Here is a 27,890-nt window from a genome sequence, read left to right as displayed (position 1 = left end):
CCGTGCAGATTGGGCAGAGTCCTTTCTCACTCGTTAGACTATCCTCATTAAAGGCAAAAACTTGACAAGTGGAATTTTAAAAACCATTTCCATGCTCCATGTTACTGTAGATTAAGGACATCTGGGACATTGAAACTCTCCTCCCGAAGCAAAATTGCAAGGTTTGGAGAGGAAGTGGTACCCAGAACCTTCTCCCTGCTTGCTTCTCCCTTCCCCCTGAATCAAGAGGAAGGGCTGTCCTGTGTGGTGCTGACACAGACAACCCCCTGGGTAGGAACCGTCTCCACACTGGGTCAGAACCACTTAATAACATTGGCTTCCTCTGTTGTAGCTTTCTGTTACCATCTAGTCACACTGCCACACACAGAAAAAGCTTATGAAGAAATTGCCATCAAGGAAAAATGCTAAACATGTACGTTTTGAGTTAACAATCATAGGTTTATATTTTACGGAAGACATCCTATCTAATAATAAACAAACATGGTAATTGACCATACCTTCGCTACGCCTCCCATTGGCTAATCAGCGTGATATGAAAATTAACCGCCAACAAAGATGGCAGCTAATTTGCATACTGCAGGCAGGGTGGGACAGCATGAGCCGCCATCCGGGCCCCTGTGTGCCGCCTAAACCCCGCCGCCAGCTGGGACCCCCGTGTGCGGCCCTGGGCGGCGGGACCCTGTGGACGTGATCACGATTGTGATCGTGATCGTGATCGTGATCGTAAACCGGGCCGCAGGCAAGGCGGCACCCCAGGACCCAGGAGCTGCCTTGCCTGCGGCCCGTGATCGTGATCGTGATCGTGATTGGAAAGCCGGGTGCAGGCAAGGCGGCCCCCTGGGACCCAGGAGCCCGTCAGCGAGGTCTGTGGGCAAAGCAGCGATCAAGCTATGAGGGGGAGGGGGAGGGGCGGAAGGAGCTACAGGAGCAGCTCTGGCTAGAGAGTGAAGACTCCCGCCGGAGCGAGGAGCAAAGACTGAAGGCTCCAGCCGCAGCAAAGACTGTGTCCAGAGCGAAGATGGAAGGCAGTGGCCAGAGTGAAGGTCTGGGTCCCAGGTGCCAGTGGAAAACTGGTGCTGGCAGCCAGGGGAAAGAAGGCCTATTGCATGAATCTTCGTGCAATGGGCCTCTAGTTTTAATAATAAAACTATTGTTAAGGTACTTTGCATTACCTTGAATAATGTTAGAGGGAACTCCTACATCCTGCCTTTGGAGAACACATTCTGTGCCAGCAGTTTGTTTTTGTGGTCAGCAAAATTGAAAAAAAAAAGTCTGCAAACACACTAAATTTTGAATTATGGGTTTTGTATCTAAAACTAACCATTTTGGCCTGGCTGGCGTAGCTCAGTGGTTGAGCATTGACCTATGAACCAGGAGGTCACAGTTCAATTCCCAGTCCAGGGCACATGGACTGGGCTTGATCCCCAGTTGGGGATGTGCATGCAGGAGGCAGCTGATCAATGACTCTCTCTCTCATCATTGATGTTTCTATCTCACTCTCTCCCTCTCCCTCCCTCTGTGAAATCAATAGAAAGATATTACAAAAATAAAAAGGTTAACTAACCATTTTGTACATTGAGATCCAGTGCTACTTATCATGTAGTAGAGTAAATAACACAAAAAAGTAAAAGGTGATCAAAATGACACCTTTTTGTTTTTCTTTCTACAGTACACGTTTTGGAACTTCATACCCAAGAACTTGTTTGAACAATTCAGAAGAATCGCCAACTTTTATTTTCTTATCATATTTCTGGTCCAGGTAAGGCCAGTGACCGTTTCTCTATCACCTCAAATCCAAATGAGTGATCTTTTATTCTAAGGTAATTAACTGTGGTTTGTTAATAAGAAGGAGCAAGAACTTGGTGCCACTTATCTGCAGTTTCTTCCTTTATTTTCTTCAGGGACAAGTGTATTGGTTCAGGGATCTAGGCACTAAAACATACATGGGCATTCTGCATTGGAGTTGGTTCTGGCCACCGTCCAGCACTGGAGGGGAGATCAGGCTTCCTAATCTTTAGGAGAAGTTCACCAGCCTAGCTAAGCATTGTGACCTTACCCTCTTCTAAGTATACATAGATTCTCCAAAGCATTAAAGAGAGAGGTGGGGGGTGGGGGGGAGCGGGGAGAAAGGAGTGTGAAAATCACAATGAGCTATGAATCGGTCAGATGTGTTTTAAGAACAACAATTCAGTTTTTCTCAATTACTAATATGCAAAATACAATTGAAGGACTTTTAAAATTTCCCCCACATCAAGTTATCCATATAACATAATTAAAGTGTGGCGCCAGAATCAGAATAGTAAATTAACATAAAACGTACACTGGTATCAGACTGTGTCTTTGCCACCGCTAACATGGTTTTCCTAAGCATTTCCCTTAGTTAAAAAGAATTGCCCTCAGTTTTATAGTAAAATAGGATGATTTGCTTCTTATCTAAGTTAGCTCTAGTGGTGGGAGGAAGTCGGGTAACCGTAAAGCAATTTAAAATAAGTAAAAGTAAATGTCAGGTGGCCGTGTGAGAGAGCCAGCCAGTCTGTTTAAAGTCACCGATGCGTGTTTCTGACAAGGGCTCTACAATTCTCTCTTACTTGCAGTTGATTATTGATACACCCACAAGTCCAGTAACGAGTGGACTGCCACTGTTCTTTGTCATCACTGTCACAGCTATCAAACAGGTAAGACTTCACAGGCAGAGGGAGAAGGTCGTTATCTTTGTTGTGTGCTGTCGCCTCTTATCCAAAGTAATATGGTTTAATTTAGCCAGTTCATAGAAAAGCTTAACTACGTTTTAAAAATGTGGTTTTATAACTGTTTCAGATGGATGCTTGTGTAGGAGAGAGATTCTATAACTTAATTGCTAATTTGGTGCCCTGTGAGTTTTAGGAAGAAACTATAGTTTCACACTGAATCAGCCAGGGATGGTGTCTGATTTTAGATGATTGCTTAACGTGGCTGTTTTCTTGATGGTCTTAACTGCAAGGATCTGCTCCCTACAGAAAGTCTGGGGCTTTATACTCGAGCATGCTAACTCCCGACTCACTCAGTGCGGATCGAATGGTTCTTTCTGGTCCTGATGAATAAAGCCAGTGACTAACAGTAAAAAGAATGCATCTCAGTTATTTCCATTATCCATTTAGCCAGTGGCAACCATCACCACTATCTAGTTCCAGAGAATTTCCACCACATGACAGCTCATGGGTACAGATGTGTAGCCACATCTGGAGATGTAGACGGCTCTTTGGGTGCCTGGTTTCCCTTTCATGTGCTGGGAAATAGTACAGAGAAGAAGTAATTCATCATCCTTAAACGCACTTTCCACATTCAGTGAAACCCAACTCAGAAGGCATGTTAATCCAGAAAACACCAAACTCTTGTTTGCAAAGTGTGTGTTTTCTTCTACTGGGGAAAGAATTTGAAATTGTGCCTATTTAAGAACAAAAGAATTTAGCAGAGTTGTTAGTTAGGAGAATTAGGTCAGGCTGCTTTGTCAATGCTTGAGCTGGTGTCTGAGCTGACATAGGACTAGCTGGTATTAGTAGCTTCCAACGTTTGTTCCAATCAATAAAATGCATATGTGCGTGAGTATGCTGACATATCCTCTTCAAGGTAGAATATTTAAGTTCAGACGTTGGAAATATAATTGGTGCCAAGTTTCTTGAGGACTTTTGTTCAGTTCATATTAAAAGCCTAAAAGTCTTATTTGTCTTTTGACTCAGACGTTTTCTTTTTAGGAATCTGTACTAAGAATATATAATGTAATGGATATGCACAAAAATACAATTGTAAAGATGTTTATCAGAATTATATCTATAACTATAATTCAGATTGCCATGGGGAAATGCCCATGATATATCGAGGGTACAAGTTGTATAGTAAGTGCAGTGTGATTCTAATTTTAAAAAACTATACCCCCTTAGGCTAGAATTATCTATAATAATAAAAGCGTAATATGCTAATTAGACCAGACAGCTGGACGAAGGTGGGACTGCGAGGGCCAAGGCAGCCACCATGGCTGCGAGGGCCAAGCCCCTTGCATGAATTTCATGCATTGGGCCTCTAGTATCCTCCTATCTAATAAAAGAGAAACATGGTAATTAGCGTACGACCACTACCCTTCCTATTGGCTAATCAGGGCGATATGCAAATTAACTGCCAGCCAAGATGGCGGCTGGCAGCCAGGCAGCTGGAAGCGAACATGAGGCTTGCTTGCTTCAGTGAAGGAGAACTCCAACGTTCCCCGCCTGCCTTGCTGGCCTCTGAGCTGGCAGTTTGAAACATTGTAACAAATATAGAAGCTAAACAAAACCCCAGAAACCAGCTTTCAGCCAGCCAGGATCTCAGAGCTGGAGATGATACAGTGTTTCGATTATAGAACCGAAACAAACCAGATACCTGCTTTCAGCAGCAGAGGCCTTGGCCCAGAATTAAAAAAAAGAAAAAAAAAGGAGCGGTTGGGAGCTTCAGTCACCCACCAGCCTGCAAACAGCCCTCAGCCCCTCACCCAGACTGGCCAGGTACCCCAGTGGGGACCCCCACCCTGAAGGGTGTGTGACCAGCTGCAAACAGCCATCATCCCCTCATCCAGGCTGGCCAGGCACCCCAGTGGGGACCCCACCCTGATCCAGGACACCCTTCAGGGCAAACCAGCCGGCCCCCACCCGTGCACCAGGCCTCTATCCTATATAGTAAAAGGGTAATATGCCTCCCAACACCGGGATCAGCAGAGCCACGAGGCCTCTCGGCACCGGAATCAGCGTGACAGGGGCAGCACCCAAACCCCCTGATCACCCTGCGGCTCTGTGTGTGACAGGGGGTGGGGCCACAACCTCCCTATCCGCCCTGCTCTGTTCATGACGGGAAGGCGCCCCAACCCCCTGATCAGCCCTGCTCTGTGCCTGATAGGGGGGAGCTCCCCAATCCCCTGATTGCCCTTTGGCTCTGTGTGTGACAGGGTGCGGCTCCCCAACCCCCTGATCAACCCTGCTCTGTGTGTGACAGGGTGCGGCACCCCAACCCCCCCCCCCACCCCCCACGGGCCCTGCTCTGTGTGTGACTGGGTAAAGCCATAACCTCCCCATCGGCCCTGCCCTGAGTGTGAGAGTGGCGGCGCCCCAACCCCCTGATCTGCCCTGCTCTGTGTGTGACAGGGGGCAGTGCCCCAACTCCCCTATTGGCCCTACTCTGTGCGTGACAGGGGGGAGCTCCCCAACCCCCTGATCAACCCTGCTCTGTGCGTGACAGGGTACGGAGCCCCAACCCCCCTGATGGGCCCTGCTCTGTGCATGACAGAGGGCAGCGCCCCAACCCCCTGATTGGCCCTGCTCTGTGCATGACGGGGTGGCGCCGCAACCTCCCCATTGACCCTGCCTTGATTGTGACAGGGGGCGGTGCCCCAACCCCCCAATCGGCCCTACCCTCAGCGTGACTGAGGGTGGCATCGCAACCTCCCAATCTGCCCTGCTCTGTGCATGACAGGGGGCGGCGCCCCAACTCCCCATTCGGCCCTGCTCTGAGCCCAACCAGGGGCTGCACCTAGGGATTGGGCCTGCCCTCTGCCACCCGGGAGCAGGCCTAAGCCAGCAGGTCGTTGTCTCCCGAGGGGTCCCAGACTGCGAGAGGGCACAGGCCAGGCTGAGGGACCCCCCTTCCCCCCCGAGTGCACAAATTTTTGTGCACCGGGCCTCTAGTTTCTATATAATTATATTGATGTAGTAATAATTTATGGATTAATAGTTTTTGTGGAGTGATAGGAATAGGACATTTTTAGTTTATTTTTTTTTGGAGGAGTGATTTATGTACGTATTTCTTATTTTTGGTCCTCAAACCGCATAATACTTTTGTAATATAAATGGTAAAAACTAATTTGGGGAAGTTATTTTTATTCTTTTATTTATGTCTTGATTTTGTTTTAAAAAATGCATTCTCCTGCCCTGAGTGGCAGAGTGGAGAGTAGCAAATCAGGCAGAAGACCCTGGGTGTAGCATGATCCAGGCATATGGTTAAAAATATTTTTCTTTTCTAATTTTATGTATTATACATACTCATTTATTCTACAGATATTGATTGAGCTTCTTTCATGTAGTGAGTCTTTTTGTAGGCCCTAGAGCTGATATTGCTGAACAAAAGACATTCCAGTGAGGGAGACAGACACCAAGAAGCCATGTGTAGGTGCACCTGTGCACACACACATGCACATGCATGTATACACATAAGCCCACATGTGCACTCTAGAGCATCACAGTGTCAGTGGCAGGGGCTTCTCTGATACATACACTTGGACTAGGAACCAGGCGAGTGCAATAGAAGGGGAACCAGAAGACTCTGCCCCAGACCTCAGGCCGTGAGCAGGCCCTGGCCCCTCTGGGGCCCCAAACCAGGGCCCTGCTTGAGCCACCTGGTGTGTCACCACAGGGGACTCGAGAATGGCCGTTCCATACATGTCTAGCTGGGAGAAAGTTTGGGAAAGCCCCATTAGATGGTGTAGAGCTGGGGCAACCAGCAGTGACAGGGCCAGTCATGTCCCTGTTCAGTTTGGGAGGGCCCTTCTTCTAGCGTCCAAGAAGGCTGGGACCTTGACCAGCACGATGGCCAGAAGACATGAAGAAGTGGAAGATTTAGGATCCATTTGAGGGGAAAATGCCAGGATTTGCCAATAGGTGTGTTTTGGATTTGAGGTCAAGGAAAATAAAAGGTGATTTCTGGTGGTTCTGAGGCCACATTTGTCCTTCTCATGGACACAGCTGGGAGCTCGAGGGCCCCAGGGCTCCTGGCCACCTCACTTGTGCAATGGGCCAAGGCTGGCTGTACCGTACTCACTGTCATGGCCCATCGCAACGAAGTCCAAAAGGATTGGCCTAGAGCTGAGAGATCCTCCATGTTTCTCTCACTTGTCACATGGAATTTTTTCTCTTTTTTTTCCAGGGCTATGAAGACTGGCTTCGCCATAAAGCAGATAATGCCATAAACCAGTGCCCTGTTCATTTCATCCAGCATGGCAAGCTGGTTCGGAAGCAGAGCCGAAAGCTGAGAGTAAGTAATAACTGACACTCTTAATTGGAGTAAAGCCAATAACAACTTAAAACAACAATAAGAGTGTAACAGGTGTTTTTATTAGGTACCAGAGGCCCAGTGCACGAATTTGTGCACCAGTGGGGTCCCTCGGCCTGGCCTGCGGGATCAGGAGGAAACCGGCTCTCTGACATCCCCCGAGGGGTCCGGGATTGCGAGAGGGTGCAGGCCAGGCCGAGGAACCCCACTGGTGCATGATCAGGGCCAGGGAGGGACACAGGAGGTTGGCCAGCCAGGGAGGGACCGCGAGAGGGCTCCAGGGTGTGTCCAGCCCGTCTTGCTCAGTCCCTATCGGCCAGACCCCAGCAGCAAGCTCACCTACTGGTTGGAGCGACTGCCCTCTTGGTGGTCAGTGCACGTCTTAGCAGCTGGTCGACTGTCTGCCCCCTGGTGGTCAATGCATGTCATAGTGAGCAGTTGAGCGGCCTTAGCATATCATTAGCATATTACGCTTTGATTGGTTGACTGGACGACCAGACACTTAGTATATTAGGCTTTTGTTATATAGGATAGGCCCAACCTCTTCCCCTAATATTTCAAGCAAACTCCTATCACTACTTTCTTTTTTTTAACTTACTTGTTTTTAAAGTTTTAATAAACAACTTTTAGAGCAGGATCATAATCACTAACCAGTCAAGATAAGGAAAGCTCTAAACACTCTTAGAAAACCTGTTTTAGAACAAGGCAAATTCTTATTAACACATTGTTTGCGGGTAGTTTTTATTGCGCGCTAACAGGTGGCTCTACTATTTACAGTCAACGTAAAACGTATAAATACGTTTCCCGCATACAATGTGTTAACATGAACTTCACTAGGTTCACAGCAAAATTGAACAGAAGGTACAGAAATTTCCAATATACACCTTGTCCTCCATCCTCAACCCCCAACAGCCTCTCCCACTGTCAGTAGCCCCAACAGGGTTACTTGAAGTTTATGAGATTACTAGAGGCCCGATGCACAAAGATTCGTGCAAGAGTAGGCCTTCCTTCCCCTGGCTGCTGGCACCGGCTTCCCTCCTCCGGCTACTGGCAGGCACCTAGGACCCAGGCTGTCTTCCCTTTGGCCCCAGCTTCGTCAGGAAGGACATTCGGAATGACGTCTGGAAGACATCCAGTCTAATTAGCATATTACCCTTTTATTATTATAGATACTAGTGATTTTCAACCTTTTGCAATTACTAAAATTCTGTGGCACACCAAAAATATATTTTTTGCTGATCTGACAAAAAAATATAGGTATAATTTTGATTCATTCTCACCAGGTGGCTATTGTTGTGTTGGCTATTGTTGTGTTAGCCACCAGGTGGCTATTGTTGTGTCATTTTTTATTTGACAACCTAAGGGAAGAGAGGTTAGTGCCCCTGACTAAATAAAATAGGTGTTGCATGTTTTCAAAATTCTTGCGGCTCACCAGTTGAAAATCGCTGGATCATATTTACTAACCAGTCAAGACAAGGAAAGCTTTAAACACTTTTAGAAAATCTGATTTAGAACATCCCTAAGTTCATGTGACTATGATCTTCACTAGTTAGAAATTATGGAAATTGAGTCTGAAACCTCACTGAAAGTTTTATTTTAATTTTTTCTCCAATGAATTGTTAATGTAACATGTAATTTTTTATCTTTAAATGTGTGTTTGACTGAAGTGGATTGCATTCAAACTTACATCTGTTTAGAGCACCTATATGTGTACAAACGATAAGTACTAGTATAATTTTTACAGTTTTTCCTGGAGTCTTGTTTAGCTGTGAACCTCCTGTTACCTTCTCCTGTCCTTGTAGCTCCGCCCAGGCCTCTCCTCCACCCTCTTTCCCTCCTTGCCTGACAGCTCCACTGGCTCTCTGGGCTGCTTTCCTGGCCAGAAGTTGTGGTGGGGTTCTCAGGAAGTTGCAGAAAAGGATCGTTGCCAGCTTTCATGCAGTGACAGGAAAGTGGGCCTCCACTTCCAGGCACAGCCCTGAAGAGGGATAGCCCAGTCAGCTTGGGGGTTGTGGTGTTTGGAAAAGGGCCGAGTCCAGGATACAAGAACACATCAGGAGGCCTGTTCACATGTCATTGGCATGGGGTCCACCTTTGTTATGTGTATTATACCCACTATTGTATGTATTTTTTAAAATATGTTTTTATGGATTTGAGAGAGAGAGAGAGGAAGGAAGAGGGAGAGAGAGAAAGAGAAACATTGATGTGAGAGAGAAACATCAATCAGCTTTCTCCTGTACGCACCCTGACCAAGGTCAAACCCACAACCTGGGCATGTGCCCTGACTGGGAATGGAACTGGCAACCTTTTGGTACATGGGACAACACTCAACTGGCCAGGGCTGTATTTTCTTTGCCTTATAAATTTTACTGTCCATGTGTTTTAGTAATTTGAATTCAGTTAGTCTCTATTGATGATTTTTTTCTAGTGGTCATGGGGTCAGAGAGGTGAGGGTCTGGGAGCAGGGCCTCACAGCCATGGGAACAATATTAACAGGTTCCTTTAGACCCCAGGCCCTAAATGCAATTTCCTTGAACAACTCTATTTCCCTTGCAAAGTCTTCTGAACTTTTTTCTATTAAACTATTTTTCAATTACAATTAATATACAATATTAGTTTCAGGTGCATGACATTCATTTAGCTTGCAGATTGATCACCCCAATAAGCCTATACAATATTATTGACTACTAGAGGCCCGGGGCATGAAATTCGTGCATGGGTAGGGTCCCTGGGCCTGGCCGGCAATCAGGGCCAATTGGGGCCTCCCTTCCCCAGCTACCAGCTGCCAGCCGGGGCCTTTCTTCGTTCTGCGTCACCCCCTAGTGGTCAGCGCACATCATAGTGAGTGATAGAACTCCCAGTCGAACTCCCCTGGGGACACTTTGCATATTAAACATGTATATGTATATGTATATGTATATGTATATGTATATGTATATTTGTGTATATATATGTATTCCCTATGGTTTACTTTAGATCCCTGTGATGATTTTTATAACTGGCAATTTGTTATAAACATCTCTTTAATAAACATCTCTTTCTTTAAAAACATACCTAAGCCCTGTGCACCAGCAGAAAATTGAATTTTTAGTGCATTGATCTCCTGTGAGAAATGTCTGCTCTGTATCCAGCCTGTGCAAATCAGAGGATTCTCAATTGACTGTGAGACTAGGAAGAACAATCAGGCATCCTTTGTGACTCTAGGCATCATCTTTCATTGGCCATAATGGCTCGGGCCCTCAGAGGCTGCGCCAGGCTATTAGAAAAGGAACCTTTAATTTGTCCATCTCTATAATTTCAAGAATGTCATTACATAAATGGAATCGCACAGTCACAAACCTTTTGGGACTGGCTTTTTTCACTCAGCCTCATTCCCTTGATTTCACCCTTGTTGTTTGTATCGGTAGTTCCTTCCTTTTATTGATGAGACCATGGTGTGGATTAGACCAGAGTTTGCTTGCATTCAACAACTGAAGGACATTTACTAGTACATCTTTTCCAGTTTGGGCTATTATGAATAAAGCTGCTATGAATACTTGTATGCAGGTTTTGGTATGAATAAAATTTCCATTTCTCTGGCATAACAGCTCGAGTTGAATTGTTGGGTTACAGAGCAAATCCATTTTTAATTTTAAGAGGAATTGCCAAACAATTTCCCAGAGTGCTGGGCAATTTTCCATTCCTATTAGCAATGTGTGAGAGATCCAGTTTCTCCACATTCTCACCAGCATTTGGTGTTGGCACTATTTTTCAGTTTAGTCATTCTGATATCTCAGTGAGGTTTAAATTTGCATCTCCCTATTGGCCGACCATGTTGAATATCTTTCCATGTGCTTATTTGTCATCTGTATATCCTCTTCTGTGGGGAAAAAGCAACAACAATTCTTTATGTCTTTTACTTATTTTCTAGTTTTTACTGATGCATTTTGAAAATTTATATATTATAAATATTAGTACTTTGTCAGAAATCTCTTAGTGGGGCATTCACAAAGCAAAGTTTTAAAATTTTGATGAAGGCCCCAACTGGTTTGGCTCAGTGGATAGAGCGTCGGCCTGTGGACTGAAGGGTCCCAGGTTCGATTCCGGTCAAGGGCATGTACCTTAGTTGCGGGCACATCCCTAGTAGGGGGTGTGCAGGAGGCAGCTGATCGATGTTTCTCTCATGGATGTTTCTAACTATCCCTCTCCCTTCCTCTCTGTAAAAAATCAATAAAATATATTAAAAAAATAAAAATAAAATTTTGATGAAGTCCAATTTATTGATTTTTTTCCCTTTTATGGATCATGCTTTTAGTGTCAAGATTAAGAGCTCTGTCCCAGTCGGTGTTGCTCAGTGGTTGAGTGTCAACCCAAGAACCAAGAGGTTGTTGGTTCAATTCCCTATCAGGGCACATGCCTGGGTTGCCTGCTCCATCCCTAGAGCAGGGCATGCAGGAGGCAACTGATAGATAATGTTTCTCTCTTACCAATGTTTCTATCTCTCTATCTCTCTCCCTTCCTGTCTTTCTAAAAATCAATAAAAATATATTATTTAAAAACGATTAAGAGCTCTTTGCCTAACTTAGAGCCCACAGATGTTCTGCACTTTTTTCTAACAGTTTTATGTTTTATATTTAAATTCATACTCCATTTGGAATTAATTTTCACATAAAATGTGAGGTTTAGGGCAAAGTCTCCTCTTTTTTTTTTTGCCTATCATTGCCCAGTTGTTCTACTATCATTTGACGGAAAGGCTGTTCCTTCTCCATTGAATTGTTTTTGTACTTTTGTTGAAGTTAGTTAGTCGGAAGCTATTTGTGTGGCTCAGTCTCACTGTGCTCTGTTCTGTTTCATTGCTCTTTGTGCCAGTCCTCTGCCAGTACCAGCACATCCTGGCTACTACAGCTGCATAGAAAGCCTTCACATCAGCAGAGTGACTCCCCCCCTTCATTCCTCTTGATCAGGATTGTTGTAGCTATTCTAGGCCTACACCTTTCCACGTAACTTTTAACATAAGCCCATCTGTGTCTACGAAAATCTTTGCTGGGATTTTCTATAGGGATTTCACTGAACACAAAGGTCTATTTGAGGAATAACCCTCCAATGTGAAGTTCTCAGACATTCAGTTGGGGCAGTAATGGGGTGTGACAGGGAACTGCACTTACAGTGTAGGCAGAAGCACGCTGATGTCCTGATTCTGGAAGCACCTGCAGTGGCAGCAGAAACATCCAGGCGCTTGGAAGGATTTGAACCCTCTGGCTAGTCGCCTTGATTTTAATGGTCATTTGCCTTCCTGACACAAAGTCTGAAGTCACAATCAGAGAAAAGGCGCCTTTCTGGGAGGTCATTTAGATGTCTTGGTTGGTGATGACACAAAAAGTGGGATGTTTCATCTTATTTAAAAATCCGTATGACAGACGTTCTGTGGCTCTTTTTTGCTCTAGTTTTTTTAAGGTGATTGCCACTTCTGTGTTCTTAGTCCTGCTTGAGTGATCTGGACAGTGTCTTGGTTCTGTTGTTCAGCCAGCATTTAGAACTCTCCTACCTGGTTTATGGGACACTTTGTTTTAAGTCAGCGCCTTCCTCCAAGGATAATTCCCACTTGGACCCATTAATGAAACACTAGAAACTCATCCTTTTGGGCTGAATCAAGGATAATCCTGTTATGGATGTTTGTGTTTCCATTGCAAAATACTCAATCGTAATGCACTTTGATGCTTCTCAGATCTAAAATTGGTACATTGAAACCTCACCTGGTCTGTCCTCCCCTTGGGCAAAATGCCTGGGAAATGATCTTTCTCTAGAGTCACATTAGCATCCATATATCCTCCGGTAAACAAACACCATAATGGTATCTGTGAGTATCGACTGGCACATTAGGAAAAAGGAAATCTTGCTGCACAGTGGCAGAGTTCATCTGATGGCACTGTCTGTCTGTCTGTCTGTCTGTCCTGCAGGTCGGGGACATCGTCATGGTCAAGGAGGATGAGTCCTTCCCCTGTGACTTGATCTTCCTCTCCAGCAGCCGGGGAGACGGGACCTGCCACGTGACAACAACCAGCTTAGATGGAGAGTCGAGTCACAAAGTAACGTGCCTTTTGTTGGAGATCCTGTGCAGCCTCCCCTTCCTTCCCCAGCTGTGCTTGCGGGGCTAGAAGCTACATCATGTTTGGAAATCCAGTTTTCAGTGGAAACCCAGGGGCTTGTGCTGGCCAGATTGTTTTTTGACTTTTGTTTCTTTCTGTTTTCTACTTTTTTCTTTCCACCCTCGGTATTCATAACAACCAACCGTTGAGTTAACAGAAATAACTTCATGTTATTTATGTAGTTGTGTCCTATAGCAGGGGTACCAAAGGATGTAATAAATTGCTGAAATTTTGAAAGTTTTCATTTCACCAGTCAGAATTAGTGTCTTTACTAACCTGGAATTATGTGAAAAGTCCCACACGAGTCTAGATTTTTGCCGCACTCACTGTTACTTCAATAAGTGTCTTTTTGTTAAAATATTTTAATAAATATCTGAGGTTATAATTAATTTCTTACATTCAGTATGGAATTCTGTACTGGTAGCTGATGCTACAAATTTTAATTAACAATCACAAGAGAATAGAACATATCGCTATTAATTTTAAGGTTTTCATTATTTAAAAAATCTGGAAGCTTCAAAGGAGTTTATAAGAGTGAGTATATCTCAACGGAATCAAGGCATTAGGTCACAAAATTGCAACTCTAACACGATGCTTAAACGATACCTATGAATATAGGCAATTTCTAGGATGAGAAAGAGAATTTTTTTTTTTTTTGCAAAACCCTAAAGACTATGCTGATCTTTTAAGGATAATTCATGGTATCATTGTACAAAGCCCTGTGGGGTTTCTCGGCATTTACTTTCACATTTTCTACGTAGCACATCCCAACAGAGTTGACTTTCTGGCACAAGCCGTTGTGAGCAACAGTGATTCTGGGAATGGAAATCCCTGGGGTTGGGTTTCAGGTGTTTATTGTAACCTGCCACCGGTCTCTGGAGCATGAGGAGTTTATGTGCCCATCCTTTCTGGCAGAAAACACCTCTAACTCTCCTCGTGTCTTCCTTTCTAATAATCAAATGCTGGATGAATGCACTGTAATAAATAAACAAAACAAGTGAGCCACCCACACCCTCACTGTGGGCAGTGGGCTGCCCGCTCCACCCCTCGCCCGGGAGGGATGTGGCTGCTCACAGAGGTCTCAGCATCGCTGTGAACAGATGCTGCAGGGCTCTAGGTGTATCGCTCTTCTCAGGTAAAATTTCACTCGAGTCCACATTTTACTTTGACCTTTGGCGTGGTGTACTCAGCATCTTGAATGTGTACCCTCTGGTATCATTTCTGTGCATTGGGTTTGGCTTGGTTGGCTGGCTAGATCTGAGCCCTTTGCTTAAAAGGAGAGTGGGGAGTGGGACTCCTGCGCTGGTCACATGCATTACTCATGACCGTGGCAGACACCTGGCCTCCCTGGAGTTTCCACATCCATAAAACAGGGACAAACCTGTCTTCTAGGGGCGCCTGTGAGACATAACTAGAAATTTTCCCGAAGTGTTCGATACACAATAAATGCCCTGAAATGTTACAAATCCTCCTGCGGTTGCTGTGATCATATCTCCTGTTAGTTTTGATTTATTGAACATTTTATGTGTCTAGCACTTGATCATTAGAGAGACAGATGAGAGGAGACATAGCGGTGTGTTCTCCTTCACCAGGCCCTCACGCACGAGTGTTTCTTTCCTCTCTCCTCCCAAGGCGAGCCCACCTGTCTGTCCATGCTTACTAATACCATCATGGTCTCCAAACGGGGTCCCAGCCCAGCAGCTTAGGCATCAGGTAGGATCATGTTAGAAATGCAGGCCTCGGGCCCCACTCCAGACCCTTGGCATCAGAAAGCTGGGATGGGGCCTGAGAATTGCATTTCTAACATGATCCCCGGTGGGGTCCAGGAATCAGTGCCTTACAAGCCCTCTGTGGCAATTCTGATGAACATTCAGGTTCGAGGAGCCAAGTGAGTAGGGGGCCCGGGGCAAGTGAGTAGCTATGCAGAAAGCTTACATTCCCTTGTGTCAGGCGAGGGCAGTTCCTGATGCTGATGACAGCTCTCTGTAAGCCAGGGGTGGGGAACGTCTCCCGCGGGCCACCTGAGGCCCGTGAAATCATTTGGTCTGGCCCTGCCTAGGCAACCGCAGGCGGGACTCGAAATGCAATAAATCTAGGAGCTTTTTTCATAGCAACATAAATTTATATTAAGTGAACGTTGTTATCAATATTCAAATGGCCCTTGGCAGAATAAAGCTTCCCCACCCCTGCTATAATCAATAGGATGTTATATAAACAAAAAGGAATATTTTAGCTCTTAAATTTGTTTCCTAATTGATAGTCACCACCATGACAGATAAATCGAGGTGTCTAATTTTGAAGAAGAATTTTCAACACTGTTATTAGTTTTAAGTTGAGGAAACTGGGTAAGAATGGAAGAACTTTCTGGCACCTAATAGATACAAAAAAAACAGCAGTAATCTATAAATCTATAACTTTTAATGTTTTCAAACTCTTTATTATACTTCTCTCATATGCTAGCCAGGCATTGTCATTGGTCTTATTTATATGCACAAAAAATTGGTCGTCAATGCTGCCCTGGGATTGGAGGCATTGGCTGCCAGGTTTGTGTTGTTCATTTTGTTGTGAATTCACATTTCTTGTCCATCTGCAGACACATTATGCAGTTCAGGACACAAAGGGATTTCAAACAGAAGAAGAGATAGATGGCCTCCACGCTACCATTGAGTGCGAGCAGCCCCAGCCCGACCTCTACAGGTGAGATCTGTGCTCCCCACGAGTGTCTCTTTATCGCCTAAATGCTGTTCTTGCTCTTCACCCCAAATAGTCTAGTGGCCTGGGGGTTTGGAAAGAGAACGTCAATCACTGCTTTAAAGTTAAGACTGAGTTAAAAATAGGTTACTTATATATTTTCAGAGTCCGACAACATTTAAATCTATAGCTACTTATGCAAACATTAGAAGTGGCTTAATGAAACTAAATTTGTTGCAGAAAAAATAATTTTTTCTACTTTGAGGTAGTGATTTTAAGGAAAATCATTTAAGTCCTGGGTTAATAAGAACAGAAAGTAAACTAAGAAAGAGGGGGAAGGTAGAGTGGTTTAGCTACACACAGATGTGCTTTTGGGTAAAGAATCTCAGGTAGTGAGCGCACATTCCTCCTTTCGTAGAAACAGGAAGGCAGGTGTGTAAGCCAGGGCACTTCCGGTCTGCCTCTTCCCGGCAGGGTCCCCCACCCCCGTGTTGCTGCTGTGCCACTAACCTGACTTTTCTGTTGCCAGGTTTGTGGGCCGAATAAATATTTACAATGATCGGAATGACCCCGTGGTGAGGTGAGGCGATGTGCTTCTCTTAAACAAATTTGGAGACTTTCATCTCTTTACTTTTAAATTACAAGTGCATTTTTTTTTTTTTACTGATAAGAGTTTTTTTGTGTTGTTGTTCTATTGGGTTTTGAAAGTAGAATTAGGCGTTTCCAGAAGTCTAGGTTCTAGTGTTTTCAGATTTCTCTTGAGTATACAGCTATATGTGTGAACAAATGAACGACGCTCATGAGAAATGTTCTCTCACAAGACTCTGCTGAGGGTCTCACAGCCCGGAAGGGTCAGGAGCCCATCTAACAGTTCCCAGGCAGAGGAGAGGGTGTGGTTTCCCCCATTAGAAATTCCTTTTCAGCCCTAGCCAGTTTGGCTCTGGATTTCATCTAGACTTAAGGCAGTGGTTCTCAACCTTCCTAATGCTACGACCCTTTAATACAGTTCCTCATGTTGTGGTGACCCCCAACCATAAAATTATTTTTGTTGCTACTTCATAACTGTAATTTTGCTACTGTTATGAATCGTAATGTAAATATCTGATACGCAGGTTATGTTTTCATTGTTACAAATTGAACATAATTAAAGCAAAGTGATTAATCACAAAAACAATATGTAATTATATATTTGTTTTCCAATGGTCTTAGGCGACCCCTGTGAAAGGGTGGTTCGACCCCCAAAGGGGTTGTGACCCACAGGTTGAGAACCGCTGACTTAAGGGGATGTGCCTCACAAGGGCCTGTCTCAGGCTCACATCCACCTGTTGCCGGGCATTGCTGAGGCCTGTGTAGGTCACAGGTGGGTGTGCTCACCCGCCTGGGGTCAGGACCAGCGTGATGTTAACATCCAGCCCACATCTCTCTGGGTCTGTATTGTGTCTGCTTCCTCAGGCCTGTGGATGTTTTATCTGGACATTGTTTCAGGATCCTGGCAGTTCATTGGTGCTAAGGTATTCGAGATCTACAGTTTAGGAAATTGACTTTAAGTGGGTTTAGGAGTTGACCTTTTTTATAAATCTCACCTGTTAGAGAAATTATTCCCCCCCACCCCCCATCCCCGGATTTAAGCAGTCTCCAAGTTGCCAATATGCTGGTAGTACTTTGTGTATTTTTTTTTTTATTGATTTTTTTTACAGAGAGGAAGGGAGAGGGATAGAGAGTTAGAAACATCGATGAGAGAGAAACATCGATCAGCTGCCTCCTGCACACTCCCCACTGGGGATGTGCCCGCAACCAAGGTACATGCCCTTGACCAGAATCGAATCCGGGACCCTTCAGTCCTTAGGCCAACGCTCTATCCGCTGAGCCAAACCGGTCAGGGCACTTTGTGTATTTTTTTTAAAAAAGTTGCTCATAAGTAGAAATAAACTCAATGGGAAACTGCCACAAAATAATAAGTTACTGAAATATAATTTGTTGGGGCTTATCTCCTTATAAGCTCCTGAAACTATTTGTTTAAAGGAAATAATTTGTGCACTTCTTAGCATGTTTTCATCATTATTTATCAGCTAGCTAATTGGTAGCTTTCAGAATTTTTTTAAAAATATATTTTTATTGACCTCAGAGAGGAATGGAGAAGGAGAGAGAGAGAGAAACATCGATGATGAGTGAGAATTATTGATTGGCTGCGTCCTGCAACTCCCACACTGGGGACTGAACCGGTAACCCAGGCATGTGCCCCCAACCGGAATCGAATCTGGGACCCCTTCGTCCACAGGCATACGCTCTTCCCACTGAGCCAAACTGGCCAGGGCCGTTTTCAGAATTGATGAAGGCATTGCTCGGTCTTTCCTAAATAGATACTAGTCTACAGCTAATTCCTAGTTAGTTTGGAAAAGTGACCTGTATTTCTGTGTCTTGTGAGAATTACTGTTTGAACAAGTAATAGATTACTATTTATTCATATTGCTGATGTAATGAATCAGACAAAGTAAACACTGCAGGCTTTTCATGCTTTCTGTTTAGACAAAGTTTAATGCCGAGCATCTTGGGAAGATAATTATTAATCCATTTTGTATTTTGATAGCAATTCTAGTTTAGCTTTTTATGTATTATACTATTCAGCAGACTCTTAATATTTGGGTACTTAAAGATGTTTATAAGTTTGTGGTGTGGACAGTTATGAATTATATATCTAAATTCTTAATCCACTCAGGGTCATATTTCTTCATCCTCCTGTCCAAACTGGAAGCAAAGTACTTTTTAAAGTAAATTATTTTTAGACTTCCCAGAGCCACTTTTTAAAGGGGCCATTTGTTTTCATGACCACACTCCACGTGAATTATTGTTAGCATAGCTCACAGAGGCCGACAGTGCTTCTAACACAGCCGTCAAGACCGCAGCAAGTACGCGGCCCTGGAGGCTCTCAAGGTGGCTGCCAGGCTGAGGGGCGAGTGTCTGAGACCCTCGGGCAGCCCTGGGCAGACACGTCAGGTCAGGTGTGTCCCAGCCAACGCTTCCCTCTCAGCAGCCCCCTCTTTCTCGTCTTCAGCTGGACGCAGTCCTGAGCTGTATCAGCTAAATACACTGCACACATTTGAGGTGTACAGCATTCACTAGGTTCTCAGCATTCCATGGTTAAAGGAAATTAAAGACACTGATGGAGTAAAAAGCAAACTCAGCAAAGGCTTTCAACTCTTTCCCTTCCAAAGAAAATGATGAGAATGCTGACAATAGCAAACTGTGTAAAGTTGAATTCTGCTTCATGCTTCTCTTTTCCTCTTGGGAAACGAGAAGAAACGATTACTCCATCAACAAGGGGAACTGCTCGAATGTGAACCTCCGGGAGGCATCCTTGACTGCCAGTGTTTATAAAGGCACGCAGAGTATCCCAGCCTTCACCTTTATTTATTTATTTTTTAATATATTTTTATTGTTGATAGTATTACAGATATATCCCATCCCCCCCCCCCTTTACCCCTCTCTTCCTAGTCCTTACCACCCACCCCCAGATCTTCACTACCCTATTGCTCATATCCATGGGCTATGCCTATAAATATATAAGTTCTTTGGTTTATCTCTTCTCCTCCCCCCAACCCCACATCGAGGTATGTCAGTCTGTTCCATGCCTCCATGACACACTGAGTGATAGACACAGGACGTGATAGAAGTGGCTTGATGCCACATGACTCAGAGGACCCTTTCACTTTTCCAGAACATTTGGGGGTCCTCCCGTCCAGTGGTCCTGAAACCTGATACCTGTTAGGAGCAGGTTTCTGATTCAGTCTGTCGAGGTGACTCTTCAGGCAAGTTGTCCGGTGCTGCTGATGGCACTGGTGCAGGGACCCCACTTGTCAGCCCACCACCCCCACAAGCGATCGCTAATGGAATGTTGTTAAAATGTTCAGACCTGGCTCCGTAGGTCTGGGAGCCTGCTGACATGTGCCGCACCAGGAGAGCAGGTGCCCGTGGAGCTAGAACTCTGCAAAATTCTTCCAGCAGAGCCTGTTCTTAACCTCCGGCAGGCAAGGGTCACACACACTGTTCCATGGACCCAGGCTGACTTTTCTCATCCGGATATAAGCAAATCTACATTTAAAACGACTTCCTCTTACAATGAAGTCTGTTAGGCAAGTGAGTTGACTTCCACCTTGTAGCATGCCTCTCACTGTGGTTTCTCCATTGCCCTGTTTCTGGTCATTCTTGTCTTCACAGGCCTTTAGGATCGGAACACGTGCTTCTTAGAGGAGCCACACTAAAGAACACTGAGAAAATCTTCGGTAAATATTTTAATTAGTGAATTATTAATCATAGCCTCTAAAGTTAAGGGTATGTTAAGTAAATACAATAGTGGTACCATGAAAGCATGTTCTGTACTTTGAAGTACTGTAGACTTGATGACAGCAATAATTCTGCATCACTAAGAAAAGCAGTATTGATGTATACCTGCAATTCATAAAGCAGTGACATCTGAGGATATTGCTTATATATTAAGTGCCTACAGATTTTGACTCAGAAATAAAGTTAATCCATGAAAGAATCCACACAGTATATTTTGTAACAATATTTTTTTAGTGACTTTATTTCTTTACTAGTATCTCCCATTTCTGTATGGGTTATTTTTTATGTTTTAATTAAAATAAATTTTTAATTAAAATTGCTGTACCTTTTTGTGGGAAAACCCTAATTATTAAAATCTGAGCTTTATAAAAAATACAGATTGTTCTCTGTTGCAGGAAATTTTTTTAAAAAAAGTACTTCTTTAAGTCTAAAGAACCCTATTGTGTGACTCTGTTTATGAACAGCTAGCTTGCCTAGTGAAATAAAAAATATAATTCCCTTTACCCCAAATTCCATTTCACCATAGCTGTGTGTAACTTACTATGTAAAGGCAAATACGGTTGTGTTACTGTTCTGACATTTATTCTCTACTTTACAGGTGTTGCTATTTATACGGGCATGGAAACCAAGATGGCATTAAATTATCAATCAAAATCCCAGAAACGATCCGCTGTAGAAAAGTAAGGTTCAGTCCCCATTGTGTGAAGTGGGTAAAAATCTGTGACTTAGGAGACCAAACCACAGTAGATATGAAAACACTTTTCTCTTGGCCTGATTAGCAATTCCTTCATGGTGTCTAGATGGACAATGGAGCTGATTACTTAGATCGACTGTCTTATTTTGGGGGGGGGGTGTGAATGGTCACACACCTTCAGCCCCTGTGGCTCCCTCATGTGGACACCCCGGACACCCCAAAGTCCCAGTTTGAAGTCATTTGCAGTTGCCCAACAGTTCCTCGCATCATTTCCTGAAAAAGTCAAAGTTGGGTCATTTTTAATTTGGGGTGTTGAAACCACATGTTTTCCTGAGCAAAGCATTAGCAGGGAGAACAGAGTCTTCTTTTTATTAAACCATAAAATCTTTGTAAAAATACGTCAAGGAGAGAGTTGAATTTGTAAGAAAATGTGGCCCAGATTTTTTCCGTCTTTGCCTCTTGTTAAAGTGTATCCTCAACTTGAAGTGGGCCACTGAGCGGTTACAATTTTTTTAACAGAGATATGTGCTACTCTCAGGTTTGGGGGGAAGACTGTCAGTGCCTCCTGCCCCCTCTTAGAATGCCAGTCTTGAAATGTGATCCTGGGTCCCTGTCTATCTCTGGCCTCATCAAATACCAAAATGCAGACTTGGCTCCTAAGCAAGAACGCTTTGTTTCCAGATGTCACACTGACAAATAGGTTTCAGAAATAGGTTTTGGAAAATCACCCCTTCTTCATGAGGTCTGCCGAGACCTTGGCTACAGATTGAACGTTATTCTGACGCAGAGGGCATTTCTTCCTTTGTTGACTTCCCTTCTTCTCTCCTCCCTTCTTGGTGGTCCGCTCTAAATTCGGAACTCATTGGTTGATGCTTAAAGGTAGAAGAAATTTATTTCTGGATGTTCTTTAAATGATAGAGTCCTAGAACATACAGAGACCTGGGTCAGCAACGCGGTTGTGTGGAGTCTCTCTCCTGTTTACAAAACGTGCCTTTACTGAGCTGTTTCCCTTGTGGTGTCTAGAAGCACACGCCAGTGGCCATGGAGGAGACTCAGAAATGAGCGTATGTTATTTTCACTGTCAGTGGATTGGGAGAGGGGTCTTCTAAGGGCTCTCATTGCTGTGCCATTTATTCCTGATCTGTTTTGTCACAACGCGTTCATCTCGACACACAGGTGTGCAGCTCGCAATTCTTCAGGGAGCACTGACTAAGTAACCCTTACCTCTTGTGTTTTAGATCAATGAATGTGTTCCTCATAGTGTACCTCTGCATTCTCATCAGCAAAGCGCTGATAAATACTGTCCTGAAGTACGTGTGGCAGAGCGAACCATCCCGAGATGAGCCGTGGTATAATCAGAAAACCGAAGCAGAAAGACAGAGGAACCTGGTATGGACACTGACTTCCTTTGCAGTGATCAGCAATGCCCTGTGGGCGGCTGCTGTGGAAATGTGTTAACATGATGAAGTTGCGGTTGATCCAATCTTTATAATAAGTGCATGCACTGATATGGAAAGCATTGGTTGCCTCTCTAGCTGCAGATACTGGTTGCTTTTGCTTTCTTTGGATTTGAATATCCAAGTCTGGAAAGGTATTAGTTCCCATAGTACATTCATATGGATGCGCCTTAATGCTTTTGGTGTTTCCAGAACCCAGAACAGTGTCTATACCAGGGGTGGGCAAACTTTTTGACCTGAGGGCCACAGTGGGTTCTTAAACTGGACCGGAGGGCCGGAACAAAAGCATGGATGGAGTGTTTGTGTGAACTAATATAAATTCAAAGTAAACATCATTACATAAAAGGGTACGGTCTTTTTTTTTAGTTTTATTCATTTCAAACGGGCTGGATCCGGCCCACCGGCCGTAGTTTGCCTACGGCTGGTCTATACTTAGAGGATGCTCAGTGAATGCTCATTAATGATTGTGAGGTAAATGGTACTTACTTATGGTACGTCTGTGGACAAAAAAGAGACAATTATATGGAAATTAGGGTAAGAATTACTTTCATTTTTCAAATGAGAAATGTTTATCAAAAGTATTTTGCCCAAAACCAGTATATTAAAATAATTTGATCGAACCTTTTCCACTTAAAACAGTATAGTTTTCTGGTTGGGCCCAGTGAGTCCAGACCTGAGCCATGTGCAACTCTATACCAGTGTCCACTCAGTATAGAGTGGAGTTGTGTGCAAATCCAGACCAGTATCTACTCAGTGCAGGCCAGAGCCGAGTGTAAACTCCAACCAGGAGTGGGCCCACTGCGTCCAGAGCAGGTCTGGAACAAATCCCAGACCAGGGCCCACTGTGTGCAGACTAGGATTTATGCAAATCCAGACTAGGGTCCTTACTTCTTTCCTGTGTTTAATTGGGCCTCCCATAAAATTAAATGGCTTAGAGATAAGAACAGACTCTATAGAAAAATCTTTGTATCAGACTGATGTTTTTGGCATCTGTGGGTTATTACAGAGTCAGTTGGTCATTTGTCAGAGTCTCAAAGGAAACTTGGGATACTCCCAATGTAAAGTTTCCTACTGGCTCTCAGCTGGGAGGCCTCCTGTCTCCTGGCAAAACGACTATCTAACAGGTGACTTAATCCTTCCCCCTCCTCAGCCCAGAGGCCTGGCTGGCCTGAGGCCATTGCAGCACAAAAGTAAGTGACAGGCAAGTCATCCAGTGGCTGCTGCAGCCCCTGAATGAGCCGTATCTTTGGATTTGAAATACTTGTACTTAAAATCTGCGCTTGGGTGATTTGTGCCTAAGCTTTAAATAGTTGTGATGTTGGTGTGAGGATGTGGGAAATCACGCCATGTTCTCTCAGTTTCTCAGGGCGTTCACGGACTTCCTGGCCTTCATGGTTCTGTTCAACTACATCATCCCCGTGTCCATGTACGTCACGGTGGAGATGCAGAAGTTCCTTGGCTCGTATTTCATCACCTGGGATGAAGAAATGTTTGACGAGGACATGGGCGAAGGGCCTCTGGTCAACACCTCGGATTTAAACGAAGAGTTAGGACAGGTCAGTGTCTTCTGAAGTGTCTCATAATCTTGTGAGGGCTGAGTCCCTCCATTTTATGTTCCCAGGTATCTGGATTCTAAATGATTCCTATCACGCAGGCAAATCATCCAGATGGCCAGATGACAACTTTCCATTTTAATTAATACAGAGAGATAGAACCTGTACTAGGGAAAGACAACAACAAAATTGTTAGTTTGTGTGTTTTTTTAACTTGTATGACAGTTGGTAGTGCTTTTATAGTTATAGTTATGCAAAATTAATTACATTAACTGGATGAGACACGCTCATCCGTAGCCTAAATGGTGCTCATGCTGTGACCCAAGGTGAAGGGGTAAAGGTGAGGTAACGTGTATTGAGTACCTGCTTCATAGGCATTGCACTGGGCTCTCATCCATGATTTCCTTTAGTTCTGACACTGAGCCTGTTGTCCTCATTTTAAAGACGAGCAAAGTGGGACCCTGGGGAATTTCAATAGCTGCATGTATTGCAGGGTTCAAAATCCCTACATAGAAATCCTGCTCCACATTGATGACTTCATGGCCTGGTGCAGGTGGCATGAGCACTGTGCACACTGAGCTTCTCAATCTGTAAAATGGGCATAATGAAGGCACCTGCCTTGCCAGAGTGCAGTGGGGATTGAATGAGATAACAGAGACGAGGCACCCATCACAGTGTCTAATGGAACCGCCATGGGCAGGAGTCATTGTCACCCGAGAACGCCTGGATGGGGGGGGGGGGGCAAGGCCCATACTGGGGAGAGGCCTGTCCCCCTGACCTCGCCTTGGTCCTCTGGCCTTCAGTGGGAGCCTTCCCACTACCCCAGTCTAACCTTTCCCTGGCCTTTTTGTTGCATGAAAGAGCATTTGATAAATGCTAAGTTATTTTTGTTACAGGAAGAAATTTTGAGTAGTTTTTTTTATAAACAGCTATTCAACTAGTAGCTGAAATCCACTCCCTTGTGCCCCAAAACATTGGTCTGAAAATAGATGGTTAGACGCTGATAGCTGCCTACTGCTTCACCTCCTCAGGGCAAGGATACCTGTTACTAAAAGATGATATTTTGCTTGTTCATGAGTTTGACCTTCAAATCATTCCTCTGGGACACTCCACACCCCTCGTGGAGTACTGTCTCAGTCAGCAATGTGCAAATTATAAGTTGGTGGCTCAGTATGAGAATATCTTCACCTCCATGGGGTTCATTTCCTTTGCAATAGTAAATGATATATTTTGTACATTCCGGAGAAATTCACGGAGGAAAAAATATTTTTCTGTAACAAGATAAACAGAGAGCTGTGTTCAGTGCAGCAAGCTATTCTGCCTCAGAGCAAGGCTAAGAACGACTTTATGACACAGGAGCTCCAGAGATGGGTGGAGAGGCTTGTAGAGAAGGGAACATTGTGAAATATTCATTGTTAGTGTGGATCCTCACTTTGAAAAAAGTCAGGTACCTGGTGAAGGGGCAGGTTTGGGGTAAACCGCTGATGTTAGGAATCACAGCTGCCCGGGGTCTGAGGCAGCCTGCCGCTCCTCCTCCCCTTGGAGAGGGGCATGTGGGTCCTAGCCAGCACCCCAGCCACGCCTTTGTCCGCAGGTGGAGTACATCTTCACAGACAAGACTGGGACTCTCACCGAGAACAACATGGAGTTCAAGGAGTGCTGCATCGAGGGCCACGTCTACGTGCCGCACGTCATCTGCAACGGGCAGGTTCTCCCCGGCGCCACCGGCATCGACATGATCGACTCCTCCCCGGGGGTCAGTGGCAGGGTAGGTGTTTGACCTTTTGGACCAACACTGTCACATTGTCTCAGTTCACAAGGTAGCCTGGTATCCCCTTTGGTCTGGGAGGACATGAATCTTCCAGTGACTTGAGCGAGAAGAATGGTAAGATGCCACCATTTCCCACCAGTTAATCTGGCCAGTCACATCATGTTAGGAACAGCTTTAAAAATGTGGATGAGCAGGAAAACGGTCAGCTGTGAGCAAAGCGACCTGCATACCACATGTGCTTGTACTATACACATGCTCACACTTATACCCAAACCCACATGCACATACATTCGAGCTCACATGCACATCTGTGCATGTAGACATGCACACAGAGACCCATACCCCATACTCATACATGCATATATGATGTACTTACAGACTGTGCACATGTAGATATACCCCACACACATATCCTCATATGTGTGCACACTGGTAGAGACCACACATACAATGCACTCACACACACAGAGACATGCACTCACATACACCAAATGCGGTGGCTTCAGATCTCAGCATTTCTAGGAGGCAGCCGTGACCCTCAGCTGTGGTCAGCCAGGAGACCATTCCAGAATGCTTGGTGACTGCAGAGTCCTGTGTGGTGTCCCCGAGGGCACCAAGGATGGCTGCTTTAGTGGGCTGGGCTGTGACTGCCTGTTGTGACCAAGCGAACCACCCACACACACACATGCCTCAGGTGATTTCACCCAGTCTGAGAGGAGCGGACAGGTGGTCTATGGCCTTCATGAGGTGCTCCACAGGCATTGCACCCTCTGGCCATTTGCTGGACTCCCCTGCCTAGCACATGTGATGCAAGTCTAGCCCTCCTTGGCCCCCCTTAGCCACTGTGGCATCCCAGAACCCCTGAGAAAGCTTCCTGGAGTCCCCACGGAACCCAGGCTCCTGGAGGCCCTGCATGGCAGCCTCCAATGGCCCAAGGCTCCGCCCAGCCATGTTCTCCTCTTGTGACCTTGAACCAGTCACCTCCTCTCACTACATTCATTTCCTTTCCGTCTTCATAGCCCATTGGTCTTGATTGTAGCTACCGTGGAAGTGCTCAAGAATAACAAAAGCCACAGTTACACTCCACCTTCTGACTACCGGAGGCAAAACTAATACTCCCTAACCCTTAAGAGTTGCATGTCCTGCTTTATTGTTTATTGTCTTCTGTTTGGTTTCCTCCTCCTTTAAGCCGATATGCCATAGATGTGTGCGTTTCTGTCCTGCATTTCTATAGGAGCGAGAAGAGCTGTTTTTCCGGGCCCTCTGCCTGTGCCACACCGTCCAGGTGAAGGATGACGATGACGTGGACGGGCCCAGGAAGTCACCAGACTCAGGGAAATCCTGTGTGTACATATCGTCCTCGCCCGATGAGGTGGCCTTAGTGGAGGGAGTCCAGAGGTACGTCTCTGGCTGCACGCGAGTCTGGTCTCAGCTGTGAGGGGTGGGCTGAGCTGGTCCAGGAGTTCTTTTCCACCCCAACAATGTACTCCTCCTGGACTCACATTGGACCTGTCTTGAGTCAGGCCCCTGTGCCTGGGGGGCCTACTGATGGGTGAGCTGAGCAGGTACTGCCTTTGTCATCTGCAACGGGCAGATTCTCCCCGGCGCCTCAGTGTCCCCTTGACCTCCACAACCTGCCATCAGCGTGAGAAGCAGCTTGGTCCCAGCTGCCAGTGTTTGTCACTGTCTTACATGGGTAGTTTTTCCTCTTCACTTCTTCAGTAAGAAGGTTAGAGGCCTTTCCAAATAATCACAAGCTTTTGATGATGCAAGCAACCTTAGACACCCTCATGAAAAGTCTTCCTCATCCATCCTAAAGAATTGATGCCCAGAGATGTCAAGTAACTTTTTCCCAAAGTCACACAACATGAAGAGGGATTAAGCTGGGGTGCTGGGGTTTTCTTTACCGTTGGCTTCCCTAAATTGTATCCTATCATATTAAGTCTGTGTGCTTCTTGCACCCTCCGTCAGTATCTTTTTATTGGGAGTGTTTGCTGCCTCATGACATACAGCGTTTAAGCAAAACACTTGAAAAAGTACTTTAAATATTCCAGATATGTGGCATAATTTCAAGTCAAGGGAAATGTTCTTCTAATGATCACAGCTTACAATTCAAATTTAACACAAATGGTACTGATTTTCCCTCTTTGCTGCCATTGATAAGTGGGTGTTGAACACCTCTCCTCTAATTAGAAGAGTGTTTTTATTGTT

At 44.9% G+C, this 27,890-nt stretch overlaps 1 protein-coding gene across 4 annotated transcripts in view; it reads left to right on the top strand.

The window, feature by feature from the left end:
- Nucleotides 1-27,890, top strand: part of ATP11A (ATPase phospholipid transporting 11A) — a 145,594-nt gene that overhangs the window by 78,574 nt on the left and 39,130 nt on the right. For all 4 annotated transcript variants that reach the window (XM_070408575.1, XM_070408574.1, XM_070408576.1 and 1 more), the window contains exons 3-14: nt 1,670-1,759; nt 2,595-2,675; nt 6,922-7,029; nt 12,984-13,112; nt 15,766-15,869; nt 16,393-16,443; nt 20,079-20,143; nt 20,803-20,884; nt 22,137-22,287; nt 23,714-23,911; nt 25,503-25,676; nt 26,914-27,077. In XM_070408575.1, the coding sequence (XP_070264676.1) occupies nt 1,670-1,759; nt 2,595-2,675; nt 6,922-7,029; nt 12,984-13,112; nt 15,766-15,869; nt 16,393-16,443; nt 20,079-20,143; nt 20,803-20,884; nt 22,137-22,287; nt 23,714-23,911; nt 25,503-25,676; nt 26,914-27,077 (1,397 nt within the window). The remainder of the gene's footprint in view (nt 1-1,669; nt 1,760-2,594; nt 2,676-6,921; nt 7,030-12,983; nt 13,113-15,765; nt 15,870-16,392; nt 16,444-20,078; nt 20,144-20,802; nt 20,885-22,136; nt 22,288-23,713; nt 23,912-25,502; nt 25,677-26,913; nt 27,078-27,890) is intronic.

Source organism: Myotis yumanensis, unplaced genomic scaffold (genome assembly GCF_028538775.1).
Source record: "Myotis yumanensis isolate MYYU_CA2020_CCGP unplaced genomic scaffold, mMyoYum1.0.hap1 SCAF_3, whole genome shotgun sequence".
Taxonomy (NCBI): domain Eukaryota; kingdom Metazoa; phylum Chordata; class Mammalia; order Chiroptera; family Vespertilionidae; genus Myotis; species Myotis yumanensis.
This window is presented reverse-complemented; position numbering and strand designations above follow the sequence as displayed.